This window comes from Littorina saxatilis, unplaced genomic scaffold (genome assembly GCF_037325665.1).
Source record: "Littorina saxatilis isolate snail1 unplaced genomic scaffold, US_GU_Lsax_2.0 scaffold_1003, whole genome shotgun sequence".
In the NCBI taxonomy this organism is placed as follows: domain Eukaryota; kingdom Metazoa; phylum Mollusca; class Gastropoda; order Littorinimorpha; family Littorinidae; genus Littorina; species Littorina saxatilis.
Genome location: NW_027127142.1, coordinates 32,140 through 48,541, shown reverse-complemented (window position 1 = coordinate 48,541; position 16,402 = coordinate 32,140). Strand labels below are relative to the sequence as shown.

General features: G+C 40.8%; 1 protein-coding gene and 1 long non-coding RNA gene across 2 annotated transcripts; one reads left to right on the top strand and one right to left on the bottom strand.

Moving 5' to 3' along the window:
* Positions 1-155: 155 nt before the first annotated feature.
* Positions 156-14,632, top strand: LOC138955601 (uncharacterized; the record flags this gene model as incomplete). The annotated part of the gene is made up of 7 exons (XM_070327169.1): positions 156-330; positions 948-1,057; positions 7,242-7,350; positions 8,143-8,319; positions 8,915-9,053; positions 10,517-10,637; positions 11,478-14,632. Coding segments are annotated over 7 exons (1,044 nt in total), but the record flags the coding sequence as incomplete, so codon positions are not given.
* Positions 1,584-4,109, bottom strand: LOC138955602 (uncharacterized). Its single transcript, XR_011452303.1, has 3 exons — positions 3,977-4,109; positions 3,217-3,342; positions 1,584-2,868 (listed from the first exon to the last, which is right to left on the bottom strand). It is a non-coding gene; the product is annotated as an uncharacterized lncRNA (long non-coding RNA).
* Positions 14,633-16,402: the final 1,770 nt, after the last annotated feature.

Here is a 16,402-nt window from a genome sequence, read left to right as displayed (position 1 = left end):
TTTTTAAAGTCAGGACATTTGGACTTATTGGTTTTTTTTAGGGAGGTCCAATGACCTATTGTCTTCTTAGGCTGGCAACAACACTGGCTAATACTTTTTCCCACATAAAAAGACTTGTGCCCATTGTGATATGTACATTGTACTTGTTTTGACAGGCATGGTTACAACAAGTCAGCAAGTCTGGTTTTCTCGATGGCTGGTTGGCACCCCGTTGCCTTTGGCACCTCAGCAAGGATGTTGCCAGCGCAGTCTGTTCTCGTCTTACGTCTCCCAACAATGTCCCGCTTTCCACCGACCTTACTGTCCTTCAGCAGCAGCTCAGGACTACAGGTATGTTATTCTTCAGCGTGTGGCATCACCGTATTTGATCTTTTACCCTTGTTAAAGCTTCTCATTCAGTCACTGCACAGCAGAACATGCATGAACTTTTAAAACAGCTCGCTGCACAATTGTTAAGTACCTATTTTATGAAGAACTGCTTGTTTTTGCGAAAATGAGTGTGCCTGCATCAATACTACGTGTTTATCACTAAATCAGTGACTGATTAGACCGTCCTTCCGGAGGGTGAAATGAATAGGCTAAAGTTGCTGATGCGACCCCCATTCATATTTCACACTGTCAGACTGTACGGTAGCTACGGTTCATGTTGGTTGATAAATATTGGCTTCAAATTGGTACCCTTGAAAATGACAGAAGGCCGCCTTACAATTCTTAAACTTCTTGAGTTTCTACTTTTGTGACATGACGTGACCGAGTTTTGTATGAAGTGAAGAAACGAGATCAGTTGTATTGATCTGTTCAAAGCGTGGAAAGCTCAATTTCCATCAGGCAAAAACAACAACAAAGAGGTGGATCCTCAGCTGGGCCAAAGAAAAAGGCGGTTCGGGAACAGGAATTCCTTTCAAAGTATGTGTCAGTAAAAAGATGACCTGATTTTTTTTCATCAGCCTCATCTGGAGATGTACCGCTACCACCAGCCTCATCTGGAGATGTACCGCTACCACCAGCCTCATCTGGAGATGTACCGATAAAACCAGCCTCTTCTGGAGATGAACAGGTACGAAAAGCCTTGCGATTTGAACTAACTCACGGGTTACCTACTTCCTGAATTTGACTCTCCGGATGACTTTTTTAACTTTTCACAGGAAATGGGAATTGGGCCCCGCCACCCCCCCCCCCCCCCCCCCCCCCCCGGGGGTAATTATTGTCAGTCCAATGGAAGCACAAATACTATGGTCATCCTAAGTGGAAAGTAGTGTATAATGGGATCTTTAGGGCGACATTTGGTCGACTTAACTCCCCTGTAAGCTTTAACACATACACATGTATATTGGTTGAATTTAGAATAAAAAGAAAGTATGTAAAAGGCACAACATTCTTACACGTACTTGCATTCACCACCAAGAAACTGTTAATTTTTAGGATAGTTGGACATTAACTACGGTACCTGTGTAATCCAGAAAAACACACAAGATAAGCACATAAATGAGGCAAGTCAGGACCATTATGATGATCTGTGTCAAAAGCATCACCAGCAGTGAAAATTTTCATTTATGTGAGCACTGTTGAAATGTGTTTTTTTTGAAAACTACACACAAATACAAGAAACACAAACAAAACAGTAAGTGTCTAGCTTTATTAGGTCCTGAGATATTGCCCATCAAAGTCGGGACCCAGCGCCCATGTCACGATCGACAAATATTTCATCATATTTACACCCCTGTCATTTCATACAATAACAAAGTACAGTACAGAGAATGGCATATTTGTAAAATATAAGTACATGACAGCACACATCAGAAAAAAACAGTAGTGTCAGCGTGAAGGTATTGGGAGAAATGCCATGCTAAAGTGGCTTCAAAATCAATTGGAAAGCGTGTAAAAATTGTTCAGGGTACCATGTTGGCAGGTCTGCAGTTCAAAATGTATGGGACACAAATGTCTCACAATAAATTTCCTTGCACAGTAGTACATATTAACTTAGCCTATTTTTTTCCAGGCCCTACACTTCATTTGAAAAAAAGTTACAGAGCTTCAAACTTGGCAAAAACATCAATTTGCACAATGGAAAAAACGCTATTTTACCCAAATGTACACTTGGTGGACCAATATCTTCAAATCTATTGCAGATAGAGATTTCAAAATGGGCCTGCAGTTTCCATACATACTAAGCAACACATATTCATGCTTAAACAGTGCTTAGTGTCAGTATTTTACAAAGTATTTGCTTCTGAAGACAATTTTTAGTCAATTTTCAGTGGCCGCACAGTATAAAAAGTCAACTTTGAAAATCAGTATCTTCAAATCTATTGCACGCAGAGCTTTCATTTTTGGTCAACAGCTTGTGTACAACCTAAGCAACATATACACATGCTAAAATAAGACAAAATGTCAATTATTAAAACAAAATTCCTTCTGAAGGCGATTTAGTCATGATATCTAGTCGCCTCATGGTAAAAAAAAAGTCAACTTTAAATACGCATATCTTCAGAACTTTTGTAGATGGAATTTTCACATTAGGCCTCCAGTCTCTGTTCATCATAAGGAACACATACTGTTAGTCATGAATAAAATGCCTCTGAAGGTTACTTGTATAATATATTTTTCCAGTAGACGCTTTGTTCAGGCTCCAAGCTTCAGGAGACGATCGTTCACTTTCAGTGTACAATACGCAAACATTTTTCATTCCTGCCTTCAATACAGGTCGCTAAGCTTGTCTGAAGAAACGCAGGAAAATCTTCATCTGTACTCCGTGTTGCATCCTTCACCACTCCTTCAATTTCACTTTTCAGCTGCAAACCTCCCAGCAGATTTCTGTCAGCCACTTTTTCGAAAACCTCATCAACAGCTTGCCAGCTAAGCTCCAGCCTGCAACATATATTGATTGCCTTATAAGTTGTAAGCTGGTGTGTTACAAAATGTTGACAAAACAAAACACTTGGTACTTTGGAAGGCCAGCTTTCAGTAAATACACACTTGATGACTTTTAAAATGACAGGTTTTACACATTACAGAATTTGATCATGAAATATACTTACTCGTGACGCAGTAGTCCCAAGTTGTAACAACAACTTCAATGACAGGTTTTACACATTGCAGAATTTGATAATGAAATATACTTACTCGTGACGCAGTACGCCAGTAGTTCAAGTTGTAACAACTACACTGACAGGTTTTACACATTGCAGAATTTGATCATAAAAATAATTTACTTACTCGTGACGCAGTAGTTCAAGTTGTAACAACTTCACTGTGAGTGGCTGCTTGTCGACAACTTGGGGCGTCGACCTCTCCCAGTACAGCTCAAGTACTTTCTCATTATGTCCAGCTCAGCATCATTCTCTTGAAAACAAAGCAAATTCAAGGTTTAAAAACAAATCAATATGCAGATAGTGTGACTAAAACAGCATGGGGAACTCTTAAGTTTGTAAAACATGTTAAGTTTCAACAGCTCGAAGTAACATGAACTTACTGTATTCTTTTGATCGTTAATCAAATGAAGACAGCTTGATTTCTATTAATGAAATCCAAAACATGAGAGAGGACGCTAAATAGGCTTCACGGCCTAAGCAAGTCCTTCGCCAAAAACTAAACCTAACCTTGAGTGTCAGTTCGAATGCAGTAGCAGACGACACAGACGAGTAACAACTTACGACACACCACTTCCGGTATTTCATCGTTACGTTTTATATCAATATTTTAGGCAGCAAATCCACAAAATGAACTGCATCGAAGTTAGAACTCTTCCTAATGCATCTGCCTTTCAATTTCAATAATTTTTTAACAGGTTTTATGAAACAAAACAAAAAAAATCTCCGAAGTTGGAAACAAGCACATCGGGATTTCTAGAAGCCTCTGTTCTAAAATTGAGAGCGTCTTCGATTTGCTTTTTCTTGATTTTTTCAGCAAATAACCACAAATCCTTCGACAATAATAATCATATGCCAATTCTTTATGAAATAATTGTTATGCTTACCGAAAAACCTTTCAATTTTCTGGAGAAATGACGCTGAATGAGGGTCAGGTGGATCGCGTGAATGTTCGGTAGACGCCATGCTTGCACATTCAGCTTTTGAGGTGGTCGACGTTGGTTGGCTGGCTGGCGTTTTGTGCGCATGCGTCCCACACATTAGTTTCGCATCTCATTAAATTCAGTGAAAAACAAGCTTTCCGACGCTACCCGTAATGTATAGGTTATCTTTTGTAAATAATGACAAAAAGTTCTTTAAAGTTAGATGTTTTCTGAGCGTTACTTTTAATCGACAATCTTTCTTACTGGAAATAATTGTTGATGAAAGAAAAAATACGAAAATACGGCTCAATCATTACTCTTTGAACTGCGCACATTTGCATAGCATGAATGGAACTTTTAGGCGGTGAAACCGGAGTTTTTCGATGACACCCGACTGCGTCCCGAGTGCAAACATATGGCGGCCATTGCAGCGTGCGCTTTGTTCACGGCGCATCGATGGTATATCTATTTAATTTTTACACTCACATTCTCGCACAATATGGACAAACGAACACTGCAATCGACAGATAAATGTTCAATCTTTATTTCTCAAGAAGTTTTAAACACGGGGGTGAACAATGAAGGGAGAAATCTCGTCTCAAACAAACACATTTTTTCAGGAGTTTTGTCAGTTTCCCGCATAGCTGTATAGAGTAGTGCTGGCACCTACATAGTGGCCGAGTGGGCGGCTTGCAGTCTCACTCAATGACAAAGTTAAGCAATGCCGAGCCTAGGCAGTACTTGGATAAGTGACTGTCTGAGTTGTACACTGCTGTTAACTTGACCCCACATGGAGGGCGGTGTCTCACTACTCTTTGGGATGAGATTTTAAACTGAGGTCTATTCAGTATTCTGAGTACATATGCCCTCAAAATCATGCTTGGACTTGATCCTGACGCCAATGTCCAACTCGGGTCAATGCAACCCGCAGAAACACACCCAGCATGCATCATAGTCTCAGAATAATCAGAATGATGATTGTGGAGACTCAAGGAAAGGCAGGTGTACTAAGCTGCCATGGTATTATGGGAAAAGGTTCTATTGTTATTGCAAATTTGTCTGGAAGCATGTGTCGACATTAGCTTGTATGTCTGCTTGATAGGCAATGTGATCTGGGTTGTCAGTAAAAATGAAATTTGAGATTTGAAAAGAATCACCAAACCTTAGGGCGACAGAATATAAGTTGAAAGTATTGTACAATTGGAGCTTTAGGACGACATTTGGTCGACCTAGCTCCCCTGTAGGATTTAGCACAATATATGTTATATTTTTGGTCGCCCTAATCAAAAGTATTGTATAATGGGAGCTTTAGGGCGACATTTGGTGAATTGGATCTGGGTTGTCACTAAAATGACATTTGAGATTTGAAAGGAAGCACCAAACCTTAGGGCGAAAGAAAATACATTGAAAGTATTGTACAATTGCTGAATTGGAGCTTTAGGATGACATATGTTCGACCTAGCTCCCCTGTGGAATTTGACACACACGCATATTATATATACTGTTCAAAAAAAGAAACGCATAGTTGCTACTTGCCAAATTTGTTTTATTTTTCGAAAAAAATAACAGAAAATCCAATATTTAGATTATTTGTTTGAATTTTGGTATGGACACAGTTGAATGCACACACAGTTCATTTGCATCTTCAAATCAATCAGTCAATCAATACGATTGGGTGCCGAGGCTGTCAAGTCAGTAGGGGGTGTGACTGCCTTGAGCAGCAACAACTGCCCGGCACCTTCTGGGCATGGACTGGATCAGATGCCGGATATCTTGCTGTGGGATGGTGTCCCACTCCTCCTGAAGTGCCTGCAATAGATCGCGGTGATTTGCTGGCGCTTCTTCTTGCCTGCGCACACGTCTGTCCAATTCATCCCAGAGGTGTTCTATCGGGTTCATGTCTGGCGACATGGATGGCCAGGGAAGCACCTGGACATGGTGGTCGGTGAGGAACTGGGTGGTGAGTCGTGCTGTGTGCAGGCGAGCGTTGTCCTGCTGGAATATGGCATCCTGGTCAGCCAGAAGAGGAAGGGCGTGTGGGCGCAGAATTTCCTCTACGTATCGCTGGGCAGTTATGCGCCCTTGGACGTGCACCAGGGTGCTCCTTCCAGCGGTATTGATCGCCCCCACACCATGACGCCTCCACCACCATGAATGGGTGCCTCATCCACACAGTTGGGCGCGTAACGTTCGTTTACTCTCCGGTAGACCCTCCTCCGACCATCATGTCGCTGGAGCAGGAAGTAGGACTCGTCGCTGAACCACACGTGTCTCCAGTGATTCCGGACGGTCCAGCGAAGGTGCTGGTTGCCCCACTGCACTCGGTTCTGGCGATGGCGGCGGGTGAGGACAGCTCCTCTGTGAGGTCTGCGAGCTCTCAAACCAGCTTTATGCAGGCGGTACTGCACGGTCTGGTCCGATAATCGGTGTGGCCCGGGGAGAGCCTGGACAGAAGATGAGGCCGACAGGAAACGATTCCGGAGGTGGCGGAGCCGTATGAAACGGTCCTGAGCAGCAGTTGTCGCCCTTGGTCTTCCCGCTCGTGGCAAGTCAGCAACGGAGCCAGTGGCTTGAAACCTGACCCACAGTCTACTGATGGTGCCCTGGGACACGTGGAAGTGCCTGGCGATTGCACTTTGACTTTGGCCTGCTTGTAAACGACCCAATGCAATTTGGCGGTCTTCTCTGCTCAATCGGGCCATCTTTCGTCGCTGAATTGTCGTCTGATTTCTTTGTGGCGAACAATCCGCTTTTATGGGTTTTGGAAGACATGGTGAGAGCTCAATATTCCCCGAGTTTCACGAGATTACACTGAAGCATGACGAGTGGTCATGCCAAATGAGCAATTTTGACATTGTAGCCACTGATAACGCATGCGTCACGTGCAGAGCTCACTTGTGGCAATGGACGAAAGGTCGACGACCAGATAAACATTTTCTGCAGTTTGGTGGATATCCTTGTAGCCATATAACTAAATTAACCAAATATTACAAGCTATGCGTTTCTTTTTTTGAACAGTATATATATGATAATGTCAAAAATGGTGTGAATGTGTTCATACTTTCTCCAAGTCCTTTTACTGAAAAGGACCTTTGACTCGATATTCCGATCTACTTACGCATACTCTTTGGGGTTTACATTGTGATGTTTAAATAAAAGTTCCACATGATTCTATGCTCCGCCTTGCAAGAGACATCACATTAACTTAACTGTGAATATTTTGTTTTAGGATGAAGACTTATACCGTCCGGAGAGTGATTTTGATTCTGATAGCACACCTTCTTCCTGCGATTACCCTATGCTGTCACCACCTGCACAAAGGAAGAAAACTTGCCAAGGTAAAAGTCAATGAAAGAAACTGTGAGAAGTAGTAACTCACTCACTGCGACAACTCATGGATGACCAATTTACTTAACTCATGGATGACCAATTTACTTAAGATTCAACTCTCCTGAGCCAGAAACCACAACTTGGTCTATAGTTCAGGACATTTCCTAGTCAAGTTGCAATCATTTATTGTACTATCAAGGAAACAGTTTCTTGTGTAAAGAATTTAACATGCTATACAGTGTTCTTGCCAGGCCTTGGTCTTCGGTCTCTGACGCATTCCTTTCTGATTTGACGCATTGGACCTAGCCTTGTCCGGTCGATGGACCGATAGTTTTTACGTTTTGGTGGTCAACTGACCGATACATATTCGTACAAGGCGGACAAGGTCTGCAATGAATGGAATGGGAGTTGCAAAGTCGGAAAACAAACCCCGATCGAAATGCTCATGTTTGCTACGAGTGAAAAATGCACTCGGTGCCGACTCTGTGTTTGTCGTCATTGACTCTGTGTTTGTCGTCATTGACACTCGAGGCTGCGTTTACGGAAATACCCGTTCCAGCCGGTGTACCTAATTATCGAAAACGGCGCAAACAGCGGAAATTTCATCAATATAATACTACGGCATGGTAATTTGGACCTATTGTTTTTTTTAAAGCCAGGACATTTGGACTTATTGGTTTTTTTTTAGGGAGGTCCAAATGACCTATTGTCTTCTTAGGCTGGCAACAACACTGGCTATACTTTTTCCCACATAAAACAGACTTGTGCCCATTGTGATATACATTGTACTTGTTTGACAGGCATGGTTACAACAAGTCAGCAAAGTCTGGTTTTCTCGATGGCTGGTTGGCACCCCGTTGCCTTGGCACCTCAAGCAATGATGTTGCCAGCGCAGTCTGTGTCTCGTCTTACGTCTCCCAACAATGTCCAGCTTCCCACCGACCTTACTGTCCTTCAGCAGCAGCTCAGGACTCCAGGTATGTTATTCTTCAGCGTGTGGCATCACCGTATTTGATCTTTTACCCTTGTTAAATGCTTCTCATTCAAGTCACTGCACAGCAGAACATGCATGCACTTTTAAAACCAGCTTGCTGCACAATTGTTAAGTACCTATTTTATGAAGCAACTGCTTGTTTGCGAAAATGAGTGTGCCTGCATCGATACTACGTGTTTATCACTAAATCAGTGTCTGATAAGACCGTCCATCCGGAGGGTGAAATGAATAGGCTAAAGTTGCTGATGCGACCCTCATTCACATTTCACACTGTTAGACTGTACGGTAGGCTACGGTTCATGTTGGTTAATAAATATTGGCTTCAAATTGGTACCCTTGAAAATGACAGAAGGCCGCCTTACAATTCTTAAACTTCTTGAGTTTCTACTTTTGTGACATGACGTGGCGAGTCTCGTATGAAGTGACGAAACGAGATCAGTTGTATTGATCTGTTCAAAGCGTGGAAAGCTCAATTTCCATCATGTAAAAACAACAACAAAGAAAAAGGCGGTTCGTGAACAGGAATTCCTTTCAAAGTTTGTGTCAGTAAAAAGATGACCTGATTTATTTCTCATCAGCCTCATCTGGAGATGTACCGCTACCACCAGCCTCATCTGGAGATGTACCGCTACCACCAGCCTCATCTGGAGATGTACCGCTACCACCAGCCTCATTTGGAGATGTACCGATAAAACCAGCCTCATCTGGAGATGACAGGTACGAAAAGCCTCGCGATTTGAACTAACTCACGGGTTACCTACTTCCTGAATTTGACTCTCCGGATGACTTTTTAACTTTATAAGCCTGTGATTAAGGTGACCCACAAACTGTTACCAGACACTCCCTGGACTTATATTAAGCCTAGTGCAGAACCGCGCGAGGTGACATGTGACTCATTTCGTGGTGGAGGGTCACATTTTAAGGATTTTTTGCATTTTACTTCAGTATCTGTGTAATCCAGAAAAGACACAAGATAAGCGCATAATTGAGGAGAGTCGGGACCATTATGATGATCTGTGTCAAAAGCACATTGAACACGACTATTAATGGGACCATAGTGGCCGAGTGGGCGACTTGCAGTCTCACTCTATGACAAAGTTAAGCAATTTGAGATTTAAATAGAAGCACCAAACCTTAGGGCGACTGAAAATAAGAAAAGTATTGCATGATTAGAGCTTTAGGACGACATTTGATCAACCTAGGTCCCCTGTTGAATTTAAAGGCACACGCAGCTTCCCGTAAACCATCACAGACACTGTCAGGCTTTTACACACAGTACAAACACCCTTGCATTTCAACACTCACCACTTGAGAACATCGTAGGTGCCCTCCGAAAAGAGCGAGCACTTATGAACGAATTTATTTTTGCGTGGCCAGCCGGATTGTCTGATCAGACAATGGGATGGCTCGTTTTGGCGCTAGACCTAACTTATACTAATAAATTGACAGCTTGTTACACAAATATTCTTAAATAATTCTTTTTTCATTAAGACAAAATCAGTAAAACTCGAAGATTTTAAAGTTTAAAAACTAGCCCTGAAGCGTGTCCTGCAAAACGTGTTTCTCGTAGCAGACGAATGTTCAGCATGTCGCCAGTTTCTTTGAACGGTCAGCCGACACCATTCACTTCGTGTGACTCGCAGCCATTTGTTGCGTTTTAGATAACGAGCCATGGCAGATACAGCGAGTCGCATTGAAATCAAGGACTGACTACTAAATTGTGAGAAAAAAAGGGAAAGTAGATCACATGGGTTCACGATGGCTCAGGGGTTAGATTAACCACAAAAACAGGTGTGTGGTTTACTCGAGCTAAACAAAAAAACTGTGTCATTTAATGCTATTCACTAAATGCTATTGCAAGTGTGTTCGATAAGGTTAGAACTGCTTTTTCATGAAAAGATTTGAATCGTTCTGTAAACCATTTGGGACGGACTGGGGCTTTAACACACACGCATTACAAGTCAAATAGTGTGAATGTGATAATTTTTTCTCCTTCCTCCAAGTACTTTTAGTTTTACTCAAAAGGACCTATGACCAGATTTCCAGATCTACTGACAAATACGTTTTGAGCTTTCATTTGTGATGTTTAGATAAAAAATAAAAAAAAGAGTTTCACATGATGGCATGTTCCGCCTTGCCAGAGACATCACTATAACTTAACTGTGAATATTTTGTTTTAGGATGAAGACTACAGTTACGATCCGGAGAGTGATTCTGATTCTGATGGCACACCTTTTTCAAGCTACATGTACTACTACTCAATGCTGTCACCACCTGCAAAAAGGAAGAAAACATGCCAAGGTAAAAGTCCGTGAAAGAAACTGAGAAGTAGTGACTCTATGACTGCAACCTTTCATGATTTGCCAATTTACCTAAAATTCAGCTTTCCTGAGCCAGAAGCAAGACTTGTCTATAGACTATAGTTCAGGACATTTGCATATGCAGTTGCAATCAACTAGTGTACTATCAAGAAAACAGTTTCGTGTGGACAGAATTGTACATGCTCTACATTTTCCCATCTTTGTTAAAACATTAAGTCAAAATTTGACTAAATGTAAAAAACATCAATTTTGAAAACAACACTGGACAGCAATTAAAAATAGCATTCACCAAAACTGGCAACATGGTCTCAAAAGCTTCCTCACCTCATGTCTGACACATGCATGCACACACACACACACACAAACACACACACACACACACACATACAACACACACATACACACACACACACACACACACGCATCTCTGCCTTATGCAGCTTCATTTGTTTCTAAGGAAAATGCTGGGAGTCCATGGTTTCCAGGGAAATTGTATATTTGTGAAACACGTTATTCACCAGTCTTGCAAAGACCAGGCAAAAGTTACTAAATGTTCAGTTAAGCTGCTGCAACATTCCCCCATTTTGAAATTTTTACCATGCTCCTTTTTGTTGTGAACATAAAGATCTGAACCTGGGCTTTTATTTCCAGGAAGCGATCACTTTTCATAATCGTTGATATTGGTTTTGGTTATGCCTAATATGATCACATGGTTATTCTTCAAGAAGCGTTGTTCAGTTTTCATTTTTTTCTTGGGTAGAGCTGCTTTGATCTTTGAAAACTTTGTAATAGGATTTTTTGCATATTTTGTTTTTTTCAGAAATACCAGACAAACACGATGTACTGCCACCTGCCTCAAACGGACTGCCACCTGCCTCAGATGAGCTGCCACCTGCCTCAAATGGACTGCCACCTGCCTCAGACGGACTGCCAAACATTTCTTCCAAGAAACCGAAACGACCTTGCCTATATTGTGGCCAATTTCAAAGTGTGCTCATCAGACACTTACAAAGAAAACATTCTAATGAAGTAAGGGTTGCTGCAGCCATGAAGCTGCCTGCTTGTTCTAATGCGCAACTTGATTGTGGGCAGGCTTACCCTTTTTAAAATCAAAAAACAAGAAAGGTAGGTTGTTGGAACGTTTGTTATTGGATTTACATTAACATAAAACGTTTTAAGAGAACAGCCTTCCTTCTGTATGTTTTTGCTCATTGAACACCTTTGATTTCACCAACTCTTTTTTCTTCTTGTCACTGAGCTCTGACCGGTACGGTTGGCCTAGTGGTAAGGCGTCCGCCCCGTGATCGGGAGGTCGTGGGTTCGAACCCCGGCCGGGTCATACCTAAGACTTTAAAATTGGCAATCTAGTGGCTGCTCCGCCTGTCGTCTGGCATTATGGGGTTAGTGCTACGACTGGTTGGTCCGGTGTCAGAATAATCAGAATAATGTGACTGGGTGAGACATGAAGCCTGTTCTGCGACTTCTGTCTTGCGTGTGGCGCATGTTATATGTCAAAGCAGCACCGCCCTGATATGGCCCTTCGTGGTAAAACGCTGGCAGTTTCTTTGTTTTTGGATTTACCCTTTTTAACGCAAGAATGGATGGTGAACCAGCCAGACTGACACTGTGTGAATGGCAAGAAGCAGAAAGCAATCATTGGGTGGTACTGGTTCAATCTCGGCAGCTAAACTAAAGAGTATGTGTGTATGTAAAATCACCCATGACAGATGTGTACTGGTTCAATCTCGGCAGCTAAACTAAAGAATATCAAGTATGTGTTTTGAAAATCGTTGTCAGTATCGGATAAAGGAGAATTTCACTTGAGACTCGACCGAGGCCTGGTTTGTGTTATTATGCAAGGTCCGGTACTATGAACAAATTTGGTCAAATCCACTACAAATGTATGCGTGTTTGGCTTATTTCATAGAGTAAAAAGTTCACGCACTAAACATTTTATGTTGACCGACAAAAGTGTGCCTCGTACACTCTAAATATTTGGACGCCAGATACCTCTGCAATGACCGGAACAGAGCTGAGCAGAAAATGCAATCAGGTGTTCTATCTCAGACTAATCAAAGCAGTCTGACACAAGCCTGATCACTTGGATCGTCACTAATCTATTCAAGAGTTCTGCATTGCCCATTATCTCCCATTCAAACCCTCTTTTGTACTGTGAGTTAGTAATCGCTGAACGATCGCTGTTAATGTTATAGCGATACTGGTGAAAACGAAATGTAATATTTTGAGTGCATGCAGTAATTGAAGGGCGCACAAAGCATGTGACTACCCTCCAGTGACTGCACTCATAACCTTTTGAGATGAGTGGTTGTAAGGTATTATAATAAGACTTCCTCTCCACAATACAAGTGCCTGTTGTTGTTATTCATGTTCAATTGATGGGAAGCTAATTCTGGAGGATAAATAGAAAACAATTAAGCTTTTTTAATAGGTTACAATAATGTCATCATTTATTTCTCATTGAAAATTTCAAATCATTTTATATCATTTTGCTTTAAAAGTTGTCAGTCGTGTCTTGAAATCGATGACATTTGTTTTATGTTTTGCTTCTAATACTGAGTTCTAATGACAGAGTAAATATAGCATTGTAATTTGTAATACCATGCACAGTTCAAACTGTCAATCACGCTCCTTCCCAGTTTGTGATATGTATGTACATGAATTCTGTAAGTGGTCAATTTGTGTGTGGCATTGATCAACATTGCAAACAACACAGTTAATCTATGCAATCATGTACATCAAAATAATTTCAAAGAACTGTTCTCTGTTTTAATCTGTATTTGTTTCACTTCTCTGGGGTAAATTAGTTCCCCAATAAATCCTGTTGCATTGTAAATGCATGCCATTTATTTTCTTCTGTCTTGACTTTATTTTGCCAAAAATGTTATGCTTGGAAGAGGGCTTAGTAACTCTCTCCAAAAGGCCACTGGTTCTGATTCTACTCAATTACGATTGTTTTCTTGATAGTGTACATTTGATTGAAATTTTAACTAAAATTTGTTGTTTCTGTGCTTCATTAATCTTCTTCAATTTGAGGTATCTTGGTGTAGCTTGTGTGTTTATGACATCATTTCTGCCCTAACATTTACAATGATTTCAACATAAAAGATAACTTAAACATACTAAATATGGATCTCTATGTTGTTAATGATTAGGTGAAATGTAAGACTACCAAAATATGTGTGCCATAATTCTGCACACGATATTTTTTCTTTCAAACAGATCATTGGTAATCTGAACCGTACACTTGCAAGTGGTCAAATTACTTTTTTGTGTTCTCAAATTGTTTCATGGCAGAGATTTAAAAAGACCTCAATTAGTGTACTGTAAACTATAGAGCATTTATTGTGATCTTAGCAGACTTTCACTGTGCTGTTCTGGAAAGAACGTCGGCAAGACTATTGAAAGCGTTCTGCATTTAGAACATTGACAGATCATGCAGAACACACTGAGAGCCCATAACAGCTTACTTTTTCAGTTCATTCAGCACACAAAAGATGATCACAGCAGCTAACTCTCAAAACAGAACATTTGAATGCCGTTCTCAAACTGTTTCAAATAAGTGAGTGTGTGCAATTCCCATCATGTTCATTTAGAGTGTAGTAGGGCCCCAGATCAATCCAGCATTGAGTGCATTTCTGCCATTACCTGAAAACAATAGACCTTTTGCAAGTGTATTCTTTGCAAGAACTTTATTCTTGTACATACTTGTAAGTTGTCTTTTTTTCCCGTTTTTGTTACCCTCTACAGAGAGGTCCCACTCGCAACTCTGTACAACATCCCTTTTGTCAAATCTCCCTTACTGAACAAAGTATAGTAGGTTTTGGACTCGAACAATATGGTAAGTGTAGGGAAGCGATTTAAGAACAAGTGCGCACATTAAAACATCATTGCTGAAGGTGTATGTGTATAATTTTATTCTTGTTTTTGACAAATAAATGAGCTGTTGAACAAATACACATTCGTTGACTTATCGCAGTTTGCATTGTATGTGTTAATGTGTGTATATGTACATCCTGTTATATGTTTTTCTTCTGTGATGTACTTTGCTTACATCTGCCTGTTAACATTACAACAAGGCATTCCTATTGATATGTTTAAATTTTGCAAACAGTGACCTTTTATTTCTGACTTGGGAACAACACTGATGAAAGCATCTATCATTTTTTCTGTCACAACTCATACACAAAATCTATTGCACGTTTTGAACTGTTTATTAAAACTGCCAACAGAATAATTAGTGATGAAACAGCCATGATTACACTCAACACAAAGCATCAGGAACCTTAAATAATAACGATTTCGAAAGCGCGAACTGCAGAGTTTGAGCACATAACTAAATGACAATTAAAATGACGGGCGCAGTGGCGTGGTGGTAAGACGTCGGCCTCCTAATCGGGAGGTCGTGAGTTCGAATCCCGGTCGCTGCCGCCTGGTGGGTTAAGAGTGGAGATTTTTCCGATCTCCCAGGTCAACTTATGTGCAGACCTGCTAGTGACTTAACCCCCTTCGTGTGTACACGCAAGCACAAGACCAAGTGCGCACGGAAAAGATCCTGTAATCCATGTCAGAGTTCGGTGGGTTGTAGAAACACGAAAATACCCAGCATGCTTCCTCCGAAAGCGGCGTATGGCTGCCTAAATGGCGGGGTAAAAACGGTCATACACGTAAAATTCCACTCGTGCAAAAACACGCGTGTACGTGGGAGTTTCAGCCCACGAACGCAGAAGAAGACAATTAAAATTGTTAAAATAATAATAATAACTGGACATTTTTAAGTGCATAACCTATGGCTCTAGGCCCTTTACAAAACTTTGTGAACAACAAAATATACAAATACTGGTCGCCTTAATATACCTTATAAATTGGTTGCCCTAAGCTACCCGAAAAGGCGTGTCGCCGTAACCCCCACTCTTGCATTATTTTCATTAAGGCGACCATGCAAAACACCTATATCTTAATCTTGACAGATTTTCACGTTCAATTCATGACAGTCGGGTGTAGGTCAATTAGCAAATGTAATTACAAAATTTTATTAATATTGCTTTAAAAACAACGGATATAGCACCGGTAGCTATAAAACCCCTTTTTACAATGGTCGTCCTAAAGGCGGATTTATACTTATATATATATATATATATATATATATATATATATATATATATACTTACAGGGGGTATAAGTCCCCCATCGGGAGCCCGGACCCCCCCTTTTTATACCATTTTGAGCATACGGCCACCGGAGATCGGGGGACCTAAGGTAAATACGAATTTGAAAGCGGGAGAAGGGAGAAGGGAGGTAATGCTTTGCGTTACTATAAGCAAGACATCATAAAGTGTACTGTCTCCCTTTACTAGGATTAAAAATATCTGCCGTTTGAGATTTAATTTAAATTGAAGTTTGTAGTCAATATGTACATTATGTAAAAAAGGGAATTTATGGACCCCACACCTTTTTATTCCAAATCTCAAAAACAATTGAGTTATATTTTAAAAAAAATCAGGGTTAAGCTTCTTAACCTACAATCTAAAGAACTAATCCAAAACAAATCTGTTTGAGTCCTCATTCGGTGCAAGATTAAAAATTTCTAAGATATACGGCTTGATTTTGCTTTGACCCTGCAACCGGGAAAATGGCGTCCAACTCATTCAGATGTATGCGGTAAGTCATTTTTGCTTTCTTTGATTTGTTCTTTATCTAACTTATTTATCAAGTATTATTTCTTTC